We start from the raw sequence: 15,981 nt of genomic DNA on the forward strand, positions 1-15,981 counted from the left end.
AGATGTCGTGAAGGCTTCAAAAATTTAATATTTATGCCGTGATTCAAATCGTCAATATTTATTATGTTCGACCCAAAACTGCGTGTCCGAGGTATTTGTCATCGAACACACTAATCACCATAAACCATCGCGTTATGGCGCATCACCCGATATTTTATAGCGGTCTTTACTTAATTTAGATACGAATGTGAATGTAATTATTACATATTTATGCTAATACAATACAATTAGCTGTACTATGAATAAAAGCTAATGGTTTATGTTTTAAAATTATCTATTTTATCTAAACCAGGTTGTATGTTTGATATCTTTATTGTAAAAGTAATTTGATGTAAATTAAATTAGCCTTAGGTTCGCTCGCTTGTAGTATGAGGTATCGTAATTTATAACTCATTAAATTAATCAATAAACTTTTGATGCTTCATGTCGGCCTCCCATGACACGATATTAAAATAGTATGTTGACAGGAGAAATAAAATAACACGAATTTGTATTCCCACAGTGCTGGCATGGGCGAGTGTCTGAGCGACCGGCCGTCCCAAGACGAATACATCTATCCCGAAGTCCCAGCTGGTAAGCATTACATCGATAAATTATTAGATCATAATGAATTTGGTACCGAACGTGTCTCTCTTACGACATAGTAAAATCTTTATCCGCTACATTATTAATATTCTGCTGTTCATGTAACCAAAATGTCCTATGGGTATTTATGATTTCTCACGATCTGATTTGAAGTTTATCTAATTGCCCATTGCCTTGACTCTTGCGTCGTTGTTTTAATCCAATCGCTGTTTGCACCTTAACAATTAAAAGTGAAGATACTGTTTTTAGATAAGTACCTAGTTCTTTTTCTCAAAACCATGAACTTTGTTATCCAGGGGTGATGTTTGACGCGGCTACACAGTGTCACCTGCAATTTGGCGCGGAGGCAGTAGTATGTGCGAAGCCATCGGAGCTGTGCGAACACCTGTGGTGCCTCGTCAACAACACCTGCAAGACCATGCTGCGGCCCGCCGCGCCCGGGACCACTTGTGGACCTGATATGGTATTTATTTATTCATTCATTATAATCGATGCACCGTATACCAAGCTAAATTAGGGTAACTACCTATACTATCATCATTTGCCTATAGCAGCCTACTACTGGACATATGCTTTCGGCCATATGCGCCATTTAAACTGTCTCTCCACCTACCTGGAGGGTGTCGAGAACTCCCAGCGGTTCTTTGACAGATATGACCACCGCTGTTCCTAATTCGACGTAATCCGCAATAAACAAGCACCAGATTAGCAATTCAAATCTGTTCCTAGTCCCCACTACCGGATAACCTCCATTGCTTTCAGAATCAGACATTGGTATCAGACTCCGAAAAGCGCTCTAACGATCATATAGCAGTAATTTTTATTGTGTACTAATAAGGCCTATTTGTTTCTAGTGGTGCCAAAACCAGACGTGTGTAGCCCGAACTCCATCACCCGCGCCGCGTCACGGCGGCTGGGGCCCGTGGAGCGAGTGGAGCGAATGTTCGCGCACGTGCGGCGCCGGAGTCTCCACGCAGTCGCGCAAGTGCAACAACCCGGAGCCCTCCAACAAGGGCAACTACTGCATCGGAGATAGGAGCCGGTGAGTGTCTTCCCTAAGCTCTGCACCAGACGTGTGTAGCCCGAACCCCATCACCAGCGCCGCGTCACGGCGGCTGGGGCCCGTGGAGCGAGTGGAGCGAATGTTCGCGCACGTGCGGCGCCGGAGTCTCCACGCAGTCGCGCAAGTGCAACAACCCGGAGCCCTCCAACAAGGGCAACTACTGCATCGGAGATAGGAGCCGGTGAGTGTCTGCCCTAAACTCTGCACCACGCGTGTGTAGCCACGGCTTATATTTATACAGCATAACAAACTAAGGATACGTAGGTACGCGAGGTCTGCTACTGACTGCACTAGACGTGGGTATAATAAACTGTGTACCTGCGCTACTAAAAGATTTGCTACGGATAATATGCTTTTCTTCTTTTTTATGTGAAACCAATTGCTCTAAACGTTTCACACAATTCAAGTTCGTGACACAGTGAGATCAAAGAGATCTTCATTTCTGATCATACTTCAAGAGTGACTGGGACGACGGTCTGTTTAAGTAGGCACTTAGACTTTGAAATGTCTAGGCTACTAGGCAGGTCCTAAAAGCGTGAGAACTATGATTCATGTCAGTCTAACAAACGTGAGACGAATGGACACGACTGCTTCGCTCCGGACATCAGAAATGTCCCACTACCCTACCGATACGCAGTCTGCGAATACAAACTAGTTTATTACCGATTGGAGACGCAGTGAATATTAAAACGGTAAATGACATAGATCTCCGTTTATAGCAACACTCGATAACCGCATAGTACTTATGCACGCTCGTAAACCTTCATCGTAGCTAGTAACTGGTTGCAAAAAGACCACCGAAGCCCTTAAAATTGCAAATTAATACTTTCTGTGAATCATCGACCACTCGAACTAATAAAACGGCGAATTAAATCTAAGCTCAGCTTTTTGCCTGAAGTTACGTCACGGTTAATTTGACAAAAACCCTAGGAGGTCCGAAGGACGAAACGGATTTGATGAAAACCGAGACCGCAACGCTTCAGTTGAGCTTAAACAAAACGATTCCATTAAAAAAGCGCAAAGATTAAAGGATGTCTACAATAGCCGACGACTAAAGGTTATCAAACTGTATTCTATAGACGCACAATATTTTTGTTTTCGAACTCAATCATAAGATTGTTTATAAATATTTTATGTATTTTTCTAGATACAAGATATGCAATACGGATCCATGTCCAATCAACGAGCCGACGTTCAGAGAAGTGCAATGCGCCAAATACAACAACAGAACATACAAGAACGTCACAGTGGCCGAGTGGATACCTTACTTCGACCAAGGTAGCTAACAGTCTTTATTCTCCTTTGTTTCTTAACTTTGTAATATATTTTTTTTGGGATAGACTGTCCCGCTGAAGCGCAACTTTGTAATAATATTATGCTTTTGTATTGCCTGGATTTCTGACGTACGTCACTAGTGTTGCAAGCCCCTAACTTGAAGTTTGTGCCTACAGACAGGCCGTGCGAGCTGAAGTGTGTGCCTCGCGATGACAGCGACCTCCAACTGATGTCGCCAGCCTTCGTGGCCGACGGAACACCCTGCAGGCAGAGCATTGGCTCTAGGGACATGTGCATTGCTGGTGAGTTATCTTCCTTAACCTGCAGCTGTCTACTGGTATGCTTACCGTATTTCCTGCGCATAAAAGGGGTAGAAAAACACGAACCAAATCCAAATCGTAACGAGAAAACAGAAGTATGCATAAAGTACTACTCGTAGATCTTTTCCACTCTCATTAACACATGAACTTTTCCTCTCCATTTAATTATACAGGTAAATCTTTTTTTATTTTCGATTAACTTAATTTACTGTCTTGTTGGTTGTCCTAATTAAATAAAAAAATATATAAATAAATAAAGTATTCCCAGTAATCACCTCTAAGACTGGGAATTGTCTTGACATATTTTCCCAGCTGTTCACTTTTGATTCATTCCAAAGAGGTCAACTGGTAACTTTTTTCTCAATTTTCTCTCTTGACACCTTCCCATTTGTCCACTCCTAGTGTATTTTCTCTTCTTTTCCCTTTCTACTAACATAAAACTTCAAGATGAAGAAGATGCCAGTCTTTAGCTTGATGGGCAGTCGTCTGTACTCTATGAAGCATAGACGTAAAATTACAGCTTTTAATTTGTTTCCAAGCTTTTAATTTGGGCAGCAAGGTTCTGGAATGGAGGCCACGTACCGGAAAACGCAGCGTGGGACGTCCACCCACAAGGTGGACCGACGACCTGATAAAGGTAGCGGGAAGGCGCTGGATGCAGGCCGCTACCAACCGTGCGATGTGGAAGTCATTGGGGGAGGCCTATGTTCAGCAGTGGACGTCCTGTGGCTGAAATGATGATGATGATGATGATGAATTTGTTTCCAGGCGTATGCTACAAAGTTGGCTGCGACTGGGAGGTGAATTCCGACGCAGAGGAGGACGCTTGCGGCGTATGCGGCGGCAACGGCTCCGCCTGCAAGACCGTCAAGGGCATCTACAGCAAGGGCACCACTAAGCAGTCCGGCTTTAGCGAAGTAAGACCCCCTCGATCAACCCCCCCCCCCCCCCCCTTCATAAGTCCTAGGGCACCCCCTGGAACCCCCCCAGGATTTTGGGGGGTTACCTACCGATTCGAAGATTGAAAGATGAGATTATTGAATCTGCGTGACTATTGTCACCCCCTGATGCTTGGCACCCGGGGCGGACCGCCCCCACCGCCCCCCCCCCTTACGCCGCTAATGAGTAAGACCATTAATACTTCAAAGACAAATTTCTTTTATCATTGCTTGCCTAGAATCCATTCGGTATCAGTCGTACGTAGAACTTTTGAAATGGATAAGACTACCACTTGGTGGATCGACACGTTATTTATAAATAGTTGCGGGAAGCAACTGAATGCGGGCAACACAGGTCCATTCGTTGTGGAAATCTTTGAGGGAAACGGCCTCTCTGGCCTGAACTTTATCCAGCAGTGGACGTCCTTTGGCTGAAATGATGACAGTCTATCGTATGTACTCGTACGTGTAGACTCGTAGTTAGCTAGCAAGGACATTACGTGAAAGGTCTTCTTGGTTGGTTATTATAAAAAAATATAAACCGAGGAATTATTTCGTAGGTTGCGGTCATACCAGCCGGCTCAAGAAATGTGAAGATTCAAGAGAAAGTCAGTCCTGGAAACTACATCTCCATTGGAAGCGCGAAGTCGAGGAAGATTTATTTGAGTGGAGCAAGGTTGGTATCATCTGTTTCATTTTCATTCCATTTTCTCATTTATACAAAACTAGCTGACCCGGCGAACTTTGTTCCGCCTTAACCTTCAAGCGGGCGCGCGGTCTTTTGTAACGGCAGCGGTCGCGCGTAAACGAAAAGACCTATGGGGTCTAGTAAATAAATAAAGCACTTATTTTCCAATAATCATTTATTATTTTGTATGCAGATATATTTTGATTGTATTTAAGTCTTAAGTAATTTGAATTAAGTTAAAGAAACAATTATTTAATCAATTAACATGACGAAAATATTTGGATCAAAAACTAATTTTTGAACACAAAATGTTTTAAAATACCTCAGAATAGTTCATATACCTGGTAAAAACGATAAAAATGGCAAAATAATGATAAAACATAATTTTATAATTTTGACTCAGTTTAGCTTGGTATCTGAGCTCCGATTCACTCTCTTTTTCATCTTTTCGTAATAATGCCTCTGTTATTTCACTTTGTACTAGCAGTCTACGACTTATTTAATAAGAAAAAACAGTATTGCAAGCTTAATTCAATAATATTGGGTGATAGCCGAAGAAATGTTATATCGCATAGAGAGTCGCGCGTAACCTTTTCGACGACAGGCGCATGGCGTGCTTTCGACGCCGGCGCCGCGACTAAAACAATAGCAAGCCATGGGGTGGGGAAAGCGAGGAGAGCTGAGATAAGCTCTTTATTTCGCTCACAATGAGCAAGCGACAGGCTACTAAAAATGAGAAATATGTGTAACATGTAAAAAAAAAGTTATGAACGAAAATGTGTTAGGCGCGGTCGATTCGACGCCGCGCGCCCGCTTGAAGGTTAATGGCAATAAATAAGCAGACTTTTTTTTTATTTCGAACGGGATAAAAAGTATCCTATGTCCTTCTCCTGGTTCTAAACTACCTCCCTGACAATTTTCAGCTAAATCGGTTCAGCCGTTCTTGAGTTATAAGTGGTGTAACTAACACGACTTTCTTTTATATGTATATATAGATAATCTAAAATATTTTATAACTTTTGATTGCTTCTATTATAGAAATACCACTTTGACTGAGTACTTCGTGGCTGGAGCGCAAGCAATCTATGAACGAGATCGCGATTGGGAGAAAGTGAGAATCTCAGGACCAATCGAGGAAGACATCAAAGTTTATGTAAGTAATAATTACTAAAATTGCGACAATTACAACTATAGTCAACTTGTAAATCTTCGTCAAGGGGCGGGGAGATGCTGATGCTGAATGAAGGAGTTAGCATAATGGCGGCAGACGAATGCTTAAAACTTATCAAGAGTGCCTTCAACAAATAAGTTTCAAAGACATTTAAGAAAATCAACTAAAGAGAGCCATAAAGAAAGTAACTAACCTGTTATTGCCATTCCAGCAACGAATATACCGCGGCCGCCACCGCAACCCGGGCGTGACATACCAGTACACGGTGGACCGGCAGCGGCAGCGGCGCTTCGGGTACCGCCTGTCCGACTGGTCGCCCTGCTCCGTGACGTGCGGCGTGGGCTACATGCGTCGTCATTACGAGTGCGTCGACGAACACAACCGTGAGTACAAGGCTTCACATACGAATATACCGCGGCCGCCACCGCAACCCGGGCGTGACGTACCAGTACACGGTGGACCGGCAGCGGCAGCGGCGCTTCGGGTACCGCCTGTCCGACTGGTCGCCCTGCTCCGTGACGTGCGGCGTGGGCTACATGCGTCGTCATTACGAGTGCGTCGACGAACACAACCGTGAGTACCAGGCTTCGCATACGAATATACCGCGGCCGCCACCGCAACCCGGGCGTGACGTACCAGTACACGGTGGACCGGCAGCGGCAGCGGCGCTTCGGGTACCGCCTGTCCGACTGGTCGCCCTGCTCCGTGACCTGCGGCGTGGGCTACATGCGCCGCCACTACGAGTGCGTCGACGAACACAACCGTACGTAAACACTGTTTCGATTCTTTTTTGTTTTTTCTGTACAGACTGAAACAACCGTGTATCAGGCCCGGTTTCCACCAAAGCGGAGAAAATTATAACCAATTAGATTTCATTATTTCCACTTCTTATCTCCGCCCCGCATAGGAAAAATTTTACGGCCCGACACTTCTCCGCTCTGCTACACTTTGGTGGAAACCGGGCTTTACACTGTCGAATCACTTGACTCTTCAACTTTTACCCAAACGATTAAGTATAGTGATGATGATGAATAATTTTCTGCTGAAACCCAATCAATTCTTTCACTCCCTCCTACACTGTTTTCCTATACCTTGTATAGAAAAAAATTAAAACGCCTCACTGAAAGAACAAAAAATATTCCCAATGCTGAAAAAAATCTTTGTCAACAGACCTGGTAGAGCAGTCGCAGTGCTACCACATCGAGCCGCCGCGGCACGAGGCCCTGATGCAGCAGTGCCGGCCAACCGCCTGCCCGCACTGGTGGGTCGGCGCCTGGAACCACTGCTCCAAGCCCTGCCATATGCCGGTAAAGACATAGTTTTAACTAGACGAGACTTTAAGGAATTATGCCTAAAACTCAATACATAATCAGTCATAGATTTTGTACTGTCTTCTCAGTCGTCAGACTCTTGACAGAATGGTAGTGGCGTCATGAGTGTGATTTGTTGTGGGTGGATATTGCTCGCCTTAATATCACCATCTTTCTCAATGGCGGTCAACTTGGCGCACTCATACAGCTTTGAGTCTACTCTTAAGAATCCTGTGATTGATCCAAAAATATTGACATCACACCACGGAATCACACGCTTGAATTAAGTTTACGGGCCGAAGTCAGAGATGATGTATACAGGGTGTTAGGTAAATGGGTATATGAGCCGACACTATTATTTAAATTTTCATACAAATCGGATTTTATAAAATTTATTTTGTATGAAAATTAAAAAAAAATAAATGATGATATCAAATTTCTGACTTCACCATACCATTTATATGACCATGTTAACATGGACTAGTGTCGGCTCACATAGCCATTTACCTAACACCCTGTATAATTCAATCACACTTCATAATCATGATGTTTTGTAGGGCGAGGAGGCAACGAAACAGCGCAGCGTATACTGCGTGGACAAAGTATCAAACGGGGTCGTGGAAGACTCCAAGTGCGACGCGGCGACCAAACCGATCAGCATCATCAAGTGCGCAGACGTCCCCGCGTGCTAGCGGGGCCACTACGCCTACTAAATGGATCACGTTACCTTGGATCAAACCAGAACAGAAACCTAATACACGAATTACAAACAAAATATGAGAGTCAAATGACTGAAGATAATAAGAGATAAGTAGCAGATTACAGATTAATATCACTAAACAAATGGTGGCTACAAAATTAGTGACGTAACAAAATAATATAATGAAACGGTGAAAGTTTATGTGAAGTGTTTTGTCTTGAGTGAATCTAAAATTCGGACAAGAAAACTTTATTGAAACGACGATTGTGAGAGAGCCGGGAATATGTGTTACGTTTTACTTACAATAAATAAGTAACCCATCGAATAGACTTAAAATTACGCGTAAGAACTCGAATAGTATCACTTTGTGGTGACGTGCGAATCTCGCGAGACACGAAACAGTTTTCTGCAATTACCACTTACTGCCATATTACATAAGTAATTTCTAGTTTTAACATAGTCTCCGCTTAGTTTTTAACGACTAATAATATTTTTCAGTATTAAAGTGGTGTATGTATTTCTGGAAATATGCAGATTAAATGTGAAAGTGTTTTTGTAGGTACTATAAAAATTGGACCAAAAATATTTTAGAATTCAAATTCACGTTGCCATAATCACGGTTACTGCCAATATGACACTGTATTATAATAAAGTTAATGCATTAGGTCTTATTTAAGATTATCTTATTAGTTACTAATAAAGTTGATATTTTTATACAAATAAATTAGAAGTAGGTACACAAGACGTAGTGGGTAAAACATTGCTTACCTTTAGAGTATAGTAATACGTATACAGCTAGTCAACAATTTATGCAATGTTTAGCAATAATGATAAAGAACTTACTATCATTTCATGTCATCTGATAAGAAGTCGTAGTTTTTACGTACACATAAACTAAACTATATTTTAATGTAGTACATCAAAATTTTGTACCTACTTCTCTTGATTATGTAACTATCGTAACAAATGCATTTGATTGAATATGACTTAGTAGTTTTATCTATCGATTTGTATGTATAAAAATATTGAAATCATCTTTAGCTGGAACAAATATGCCGATATTTACAAACTAATTTATATTATGTTTTGTGCCTTCCCTTCTACATGTGACTATGCATAATTTTATATAAATTAGTAATATGTTATTTATATACGTACCTATAGGTATAACCCTTGTAAAAATAAGTTCATTGATGTTTCGGTTCTAAGATTCATCAAGGAACATTGTCGATCAATTGATACACAATTTTAATTGATCAAATGAAATGTATAGAACTAACTCGCTTAATATAGGTAATAAATATACTGGACATTTTGTTTTTGCGTTTTAAAAATTTCACATCGATGTAGTAGGTAATTATAATTGTGTATTTAATTAGACAAGACAATAAATCTTGCAATGTTATAAAACATCTTTTATTTTGTACCCTTCAATAGTCAATCTCTACTCTTCGTTTTTCGAATGAAAAAAAAAAACAACAAATTCAACAGTGAAAAAAACGCGTTCGCGCAAGTTATTCGATATTTCTGAGACACAGAACGACATAATACTTTACGCTATAATACTTTTTATCCGATAAGAGTCCCAACTGTAATCTGTAAATTAAAGTGAAAAAAATAATTGGGTAATTACTGAAAAACGTTGTTTAAAGTCGAATTTTGTTTAATTCTAAAGATGGAATAATCGGAAAAAAGTCACAGTATTTCAAAAATTAAATTATTCACAGGCAAATAAATCAGTATTTTTGTAACTAAATAGGCCAGTCTAAAATGTATCATTATTTTCTATCTTTTTAGGCAGTGATTAGCATTGAATTCCATTCATTCTGTATTATATAAAAGAAAATATATGTGAAAAAAAATACAAAGGAAGTCAATATGTTACTTCCCATAATAGGATATTGAACGTACGAGTATGCTGTCATTTTAATAACCTTTGAACCACAATAAAAGCAACTATGAAATGGGCATCTTTAGTACAAATCTCCGCATATAAAGACGTAGGCAATACCCGTGTTAACATCAATTGTTTTTTTGTTTAACATTTCTTAGCGTTGTCTTTGAAGACCTACCAAGTAGGCACACTGGCTTTCAAGATAGATTTAATGTGATATAGAGGAGGAATAAAATATTATATGATTCACGTGTTTTTTCTTTATATCAAGCAATTAAATGATATAAAAGAATGCATTTAATTGTTAGAGTGAACATTGGTGGAAATAGAAGTCCAAAATAGACACGAGTTATTATAGCGGGCTCAAAACGTGGGCCTATTTGACGGGTCGCCAAAGACAGACATTTTCAACTTTATTTCTATACAATTTAAAGACATTTGCGTCCCGATTGCGCTAAATATTTTCAACTGCAACGCGACTGGACGACGAACAAAAATCAGCTGTTTGCACAAATCCGTATCGCAGTGTCGCTTTGACAGCTAGTTCAAACGAAGTTGTAACGTAAACGAAACGCTACTGCGTCTTTATGTAAAAGCTGATAGAAAGCTACCTTTTTTTCAAACGCAAGTCAAACGCTTCAGGAATTTTAGTGAAAAATTTGATGTGTTTTAGTGAAAAAATAAGGTGTTGGGACTTTTAATGGAAAGTGCTAAAATCCGTTGTTTCGTCTTTGTTTGCGCGTGAACTTTACCGCGATACCGAATTGCACATCAGCTGGAATAAAAATGGAGAGTGACTGGAGTGTGGCCTAGAGATGAAATGCGAATGTATTGGAGACATTACAAATTAGAGCAATCGGGGCATTGGAACTGTAGTTCAGATGAGTCATTAAAGACGAGGCAGATTTCTTTTCACTGTTTATCATTTTTATAGCATGAATGTTAAGATTTTTTAAACATAAATTCGATAGGAATAATAAAACTAAACTACAAATATATCTAGGTTTAAAACTAAGAGATCTTATAAAAGAAGAGTATTTTACCAAAATATTGTTTTCTAAGTTTATATGAGTAATAAAATAGGTGGACTTAATAAACGCTCTTTATGATACCTACCACATATAACTAATTGCATTAAATCATCGTGATGTCGCACTACCTATGTAGAATGCTGTCATTTATCATAACTCACAACTTTTCTTTATCATTGCCTCCTTTTTTCTTCTGAAAATAAAGAGAAGATCTGCCTTGAGCGACAAAATATATTAACATTCAAGCATATTAAAAATGAAATAATAAATTAGTAACTTAATCTTCAAAGTTCTTTATTTCAAGAAAGAATGTAGCTACTAACAAAATTGTTTGATATTTCACAGTCATAAATTAAGCAGTTCCTGTACTTGATTCTTTTGATATTATTGCTTCGGAAGAAACATCAAATCGAATATTTTTCTTTTTAGCAGAGTATTTCTGAAAAATATGGCTTGATCAAAGAACTGGTTGAAAATTTTAGGTAAAAGCACAGAATAATAATAAGTAGGTACTACGTATAGAAAGTTTTCTTGGTGAAGGTATTTAAAAAAATGTATGCTCAATGCCGTCAACAATATGGTGTAATTTAGCTTGTCTCAAGAGTCGAGCACCGTTTCGTTGACATACGTCAGTGATCGGTACTGTGACGGCGCCATAGGGCTGACTTCGGTAAATTAATGTGTGACGGGAAGTGCCAAACTTCGGAAAATGGCAGAGGAAATACAAGATTAATTATTTTATTATTCAGGCAGTTAAAATACTGCACAGTATTTAATACACCACCACTTTTTTCTACTTTCCATCATACATAGTTTATGTCTTTACAACGCAAATGGGTGAAGAATACGCGTGCGTGCGTCAATGCTCGCTTGTGAATGTCCTATCGATTATACAGGGTGTTACTTTGCATTCTTGCCATATTTACAGAGGTAACTATATTACTGATACTGACTGAACACAAATCCGTTAAAAAATAATGCCCGAAAATTTTGATTTTTAATTTTGAGTATTTTATTTTATCGACAATCTGTTAAACACATCACTAATTATCGTAACGCATGCACATCACTTATTAGCGATGGCGATGGAGACTTTTTTACTTTTTATTGTATTTTTAAAAATCTATTGCAATCTATTGTCTTTAAAATGTCTTTTTGACACTTTTGTAAAAAACTGATAAATCCATCAATCACAAATCACGTTATAAATAATACAAAAATGACTGAAGTGTATTCAAACAACGAATATTTAATTCAAAATGGTGCTTGGAGTGTCTGCAAGACGTCTTAGACGAAATGCTTGATGACGTACCCTTAGCGTTACACCAAATGCTCTACTACCAGCAGGATGGTGCTCCCCCACAATAAGGACGTCAAGTGTGCGAATAATACGTTTGGTGAACAGTGGATTGGACGAGGGAGTCCAGTAGCTTGGCCACCACGATCCTCGGACCTAACACCAATGGACTTGAAATGACCTGGTATGCGCAGAAGAGATAAATAGTGTAAACGACAAACGTGTTACGTGAAAGTATTGTTTCAGCGAAACTGTGAGACAAAACGTTTATGTGTTGCGAAAACTAAAGCGAAATACCTATGCTTCGCCGTGCTAGACTGTGCCTTCATCAGAACGGAGGACACTTTGAACACTTGCTTCGCAGTACGTAAACTTTGTAAGTAGGAACTTATAAATAAATAATTAATTGTGAATAAGGTGATTTCATTTCATACTTAATTTATTAATTTATAAAAATAGGGAACAATGTTATAAATTAATTAAAAGCCTAATAATTATTACGTATTTTTGAGATTTAAGCCCGTAAAGTAGAAAGGAAAATCTAAAATCAACTGAACAGTATTTTAAAATAATTATTATGACTGGATAAAAAGACTGGTACCCAGAGCCAAAATACATCACAGATTAATAAGAACTAGGCCACGCCCACTAGGTTTATTCCACTTGCACCTGTAGAACGTGCAAGACAAAATTGGTTTATTCCAATTTGTACTGCAAAACCAAATTTACTAAAAACTCAGTGTACTTTCTTTATGGGAGTCTCTAGTTTATCTTAAATAATAGGTATTGTTCCCTACTTTTATCTCTGTGAATATGGCAAGAATGCAAAGTAACACGGTGTATATCCCAGGAGGGGTCGTCGCGCGTATTTTGTTTTCCATGCAAACTCGCGGAGATGAACAGGCCTGGTAAAAATTTAAAGATATACTTAAGTATGTCATTACCTTATCTTTAGTTCGAGGGTCCTGAGCATTCTTTGAACGTTCTTTTTCGAGTTCGGTGTGCAAAGCTGCCAATTCGGCATTTAGCTCCGACTGCATGGTTCGCAAGTTTTCAACTTCCATTAATACTTCGGCTTTGTCTTTCACTGCGATTTAAAAAAAATGGTAAGTCTTAACTCAAAATATATCTTAACTGCAGAAAAATACATATATGACACATCCTTAAGATAGAAATTTATGATAGATAAATTATTATTCAATTTAAGTCCTTGGCGGCGTGGGGCGTAGCAGGTGTTGGGATTGTTTGAGAGATATATTCAGCACTCATAATAATTTACACAAAATGACATTTAAGAGAATGGGCGTTAAATAAATTAAAAAGTTTCCCACGCGCCCGTCGACGTTGGTCCTTGTCGCGCGTAGCACCCTAAAGACTATGTCTGTCTATGGAAAATCGATACGACATTCTTACAAATTTGTCATGCTGCCTTGAAAAAAAACTAAAATAATGTTACACTTAAAAAACACTTACTTTCGCCCTGGCCAAGTATATTACACAATTTTTTATTCCTTGATTTTACTGTCAAAAGCTCCTTTTTAATAGAACTTACTTCTTCTCGTAAAGCTAATATCTCTTTATCTTTCCGCTCAAGGGCATCAATAAACTGAACTCTAGTTATGACCTCATCTGAGACTGCCAAACGGTGTCGGACTTTGTCAATGATTTTGTCTTTGATAAGCTCTTGTTTTGTGTCATCTTTGATTCTTTCAAAAAACTCGGTATCCTTTTCAGCAGCTTTTTCAACTTCAAAAGTGTCAATTGCATCTTCAAAGTTGACTAAAAATAATTTATTATAGTGATTAACATAGCTTTAGCTTGGAAAGTTATACACTATTTATAAAAAAATATTCTTGCAAGTTTAAAAAATCAACTAATAACTCATTTACCTTTTTCTTCACCAGAATTCACCATATCATTAAACTGATCAAGGCTCATCACATTTTTCTTCTTTTGTTTCTTTGTTGTGGTGCGTGAATTCTGTTCACTCAATTTCTTCTCATTTTCAGCATCTTTCTTTATCTGTTTGTAAACATCTTTTTTCTCTTCGTAATCTAGTTTTGATAAAAGTATAGCCTGAAATGAGATATTTAAAAATAATTAAGTAATGGAAAAAATAACAATTAAAATTAATTTCAGAAAAATATTTTTTATTACCTGTTGTAGTTCACTCTCAAAGTTGCCGTCCACAAGTTCCTCATCCTTCTGCTTCCAAGTTTCCCATTGTTCAGAAGTAGCAGCATTTTGCTTGGGCTTCTTCTTCTTTGGAGCAGCCTGAAAATTTTATAAAAAGACTAGTTTTATATCTACCCTCTAAGACAATAATTATCATACATCAGTACTAAAACTCTAATATTTAGATTTTTTTATATTTAGGTTTAATTAGATAGTTATTATATTATTCATGTAATATTTAAATAAACTGCTCAACACCAAATAAGAAATTTTGATGACCTATAATCAGTTTGGATTCAAGTTTGAAATTAAATTATGTAAAGCAACTACCTATATTTATATGCTTTCACATTAAGATGAATATTTTTAGCTAATTTGCACATCATTAAAACTACAGACATCTCTTGGGTGAGCATAATTACAAAACAAAGGTTCATCAAGTACCTGAGTCTTAGTAGCACTTTTATTTTTTTTAGGAGGTTCAGCAGGCTTCTTAGCAGCACTTGGAGCTTTCACTTTCTTAGATTTCTGAACATCCCCGGTAGGAGGGTAGTCGTCGTCCTCAATTTTAAGTCCGGCAAACCGAGATTGTACAACAAGTGCAGCCATGTTTCTTAATTCAATCCTACATCAAAATAATCGCTTATTAATTATAGAATTGCAGTTTCGTTCCTCAATCTGATAAATTGTTATTTAATGAATTTTAATACAAAACAAAATGTTTACGTTAACAGGGAGACAATTGTTTGTGCATGTATCTAGCACGATTGAAATTTGTCCTGCATTACGTATTTAAATTGTGAATAAGAAATTAATTGTGATAAATGAAAAATACTTACTGGATTAGAGTTGAAGTTTTTAATTTGAAAACAATTTCGTCGTGTAAAATCCACTAGCCGAATTGACAGCTTTGTTGTTACAAGTTTCAGTGTTGCCAGTAAACATAAATAAATTGTAAGTACACTATTTAAATAGTGATGTCACACATAACTTGTTTCACCCCCAATTTAATGCTATGCTTAAATATCAGACTATTGACTGTAATACCTATTAGCCAATGCCATTAAAGAAATTAAATTTAAAAAAAAATTATAGTGACAGTTGTCACTTTTGACAGTTGTTTGTTTCGCAGATTCGCGATCACAGATATGGATTAGAGTAGATACAGCAAGTTGCTAGTCAAAGCGTGCCATTCCGATATGTCCAAATGGACATACATGGTCGAGTGATGTTCATGTAATCCGATTACAACAATCGGATACGATGATTTTACGAGGACAGTAGTACGGACACGGTAGAGAGAAGAAATTATTTACGGATTGAGAATTGTAATTAACAGCAACGAGTAACAAATATGTAATTAATTAGAATAAAGTAGCAGAAGAAGAATTATAAAACAAGTTAGATCAGTGATCGCGGAAGACAGAGTGCACTGTATAACGTCGAAATATACAAATCAAGAAGTTAGGTCAGTGATCGCAGTATACACTATTACTACTATGTATACGACGCCCGAGATTTTGTCGTTTAGAAA

General features: G+C 38.3%; 2 protein-coding genes across 3 annotated transcripts in view; one reads left to right on the forward strand and one right to left on the reverse strand.

The window, feature by feature from the left end:
* The window catches only part of LOC135079475 (A disintegrin and metalloproteinase with thrombospondin motifs 7), a 72,561-nt gene extending 64,519 nt beyond the window's left edge, over positions 1-8,042 (forward strand). Inside the window, exons 10-22 of the mRNA XM_063974132.1 lie at positions 503-573; positions 882-1,048; positions 1,440-1,627; positions 1,659-1,829; positions 2,796-2,926; positions 3,100-3,225; positions 4,012-4,160; positions 4,742-4,857; positions 5,908-6,022; positions 6,252-6,607; positions 6,640-6,803; positions 7,211-7,347; positions 7,908-8,042. Of these exons, the coding sequence (XP_063830202.1) occupies positions 503-573; positions 882-1,048; positions 1,440-1,627; positions 1,659-1,829; positions 2,796-2,926; positions 3,100-3,225; positions 4,012-4,160; positions 4,742-4,857; positions 5,908-6,022; positions 6,252-6,607; positions 6,640-6,803; positions 7,211-7,347; positions 7,908-8,042 (2,026 nt within the window). The remainder of the gene's footprint in view (positions 1-502; positions 574-881; positions 1,049-1,439; positions 1,628-1,658; positions 1,830-2,795; positions 2,927-3,099; positions 3,226-4,011; positions 4,161-4,741; positions 4,858-5,907; positions 6,023-6,251; positions 6,608-6,639; positions 6,804-7,210; positions 7,348-7,907) is intronic.
* Positions 8,043-11,078: 3,036 nt separating this feature from the next.
* LOC135079325 (G kinase-anchoring protein 1-like) lies at positions 11,079-15,375 on the reverse strand. Of its 2 annotated transcripts, none has more exons than XM_063973955.1 (7): positions 15,287-15,375; positions 14,892-15,072; positions 14,430-14,546; positions 14,162-14,348; positions 13,746-14,051; positions 13,217-13,359; positions 11,079-11,168 (listed from the first exon to the last, which is right to left on the reverse strand). In XM_063973955.1, exons 2-7 carry the CDS (start codon positions 15,054-15,056, stop codon positions 11,133-11,135), a joined length of 954 nt encoding a protein of 317 aa, XP_063830025.1. In that variant the 5' UTR covers positions 15,057-15,072; positions 15,287-15,375; the 3' UTR covers positions 11,079-11,132. The 2 variants fall into 2 exon arrangements, with proteins under 2 accessions (XP_063830025.1, XP_063830024.1); XM_063973954.1 differs by lacking the exon at positions 11,079-11,168 and adding an exon at positions 11,253-11,414.
* Between the last annotated feature and the right edge of the window lie 606 nt (positions 15,376-15,981).

This window comes from Ostrinia nubilalis, chromosome 16 (genome assembly GCF_963855985.1).
Source record: "Ostrinia nubilalis chromosome 16, ilOstNubi1.1, whole genome shotgun sequence".
Taxonomy (NCBI): domain Eukaryota; kingdom Metazoa; phylum Arthropoda; class Insecta; order Lepidoptera; family Crambidae; genus Ostrinia; species Ostrinia nubilalis.

Excerpts from the sequence above, each read along its gene's own strand:
- LOC135079325 (XM_063973954.1), bottom strand. The coding sequence starts at position 15,056 with ATGGCTGCACTTGTTGTACAATCTCGGTTTGCCGGACTTAAAATTGAG. Across the intron at positions 14,052-14,161 it reads GAATTCTGGTGAAGAAAAAG|TCAACTTTGAAGATGCAATT; the intron begins GTAAATGAGTTA and ends AATTATTTTTAG. Across the intron at positions 13,360-13,745 it reads TATACTTGGCCAGGGCGAAA|TGAAAGACAAAGCCGAAGTA; the intron begins GTAAGTGTTTTT and ends TTTAAATCGCAG.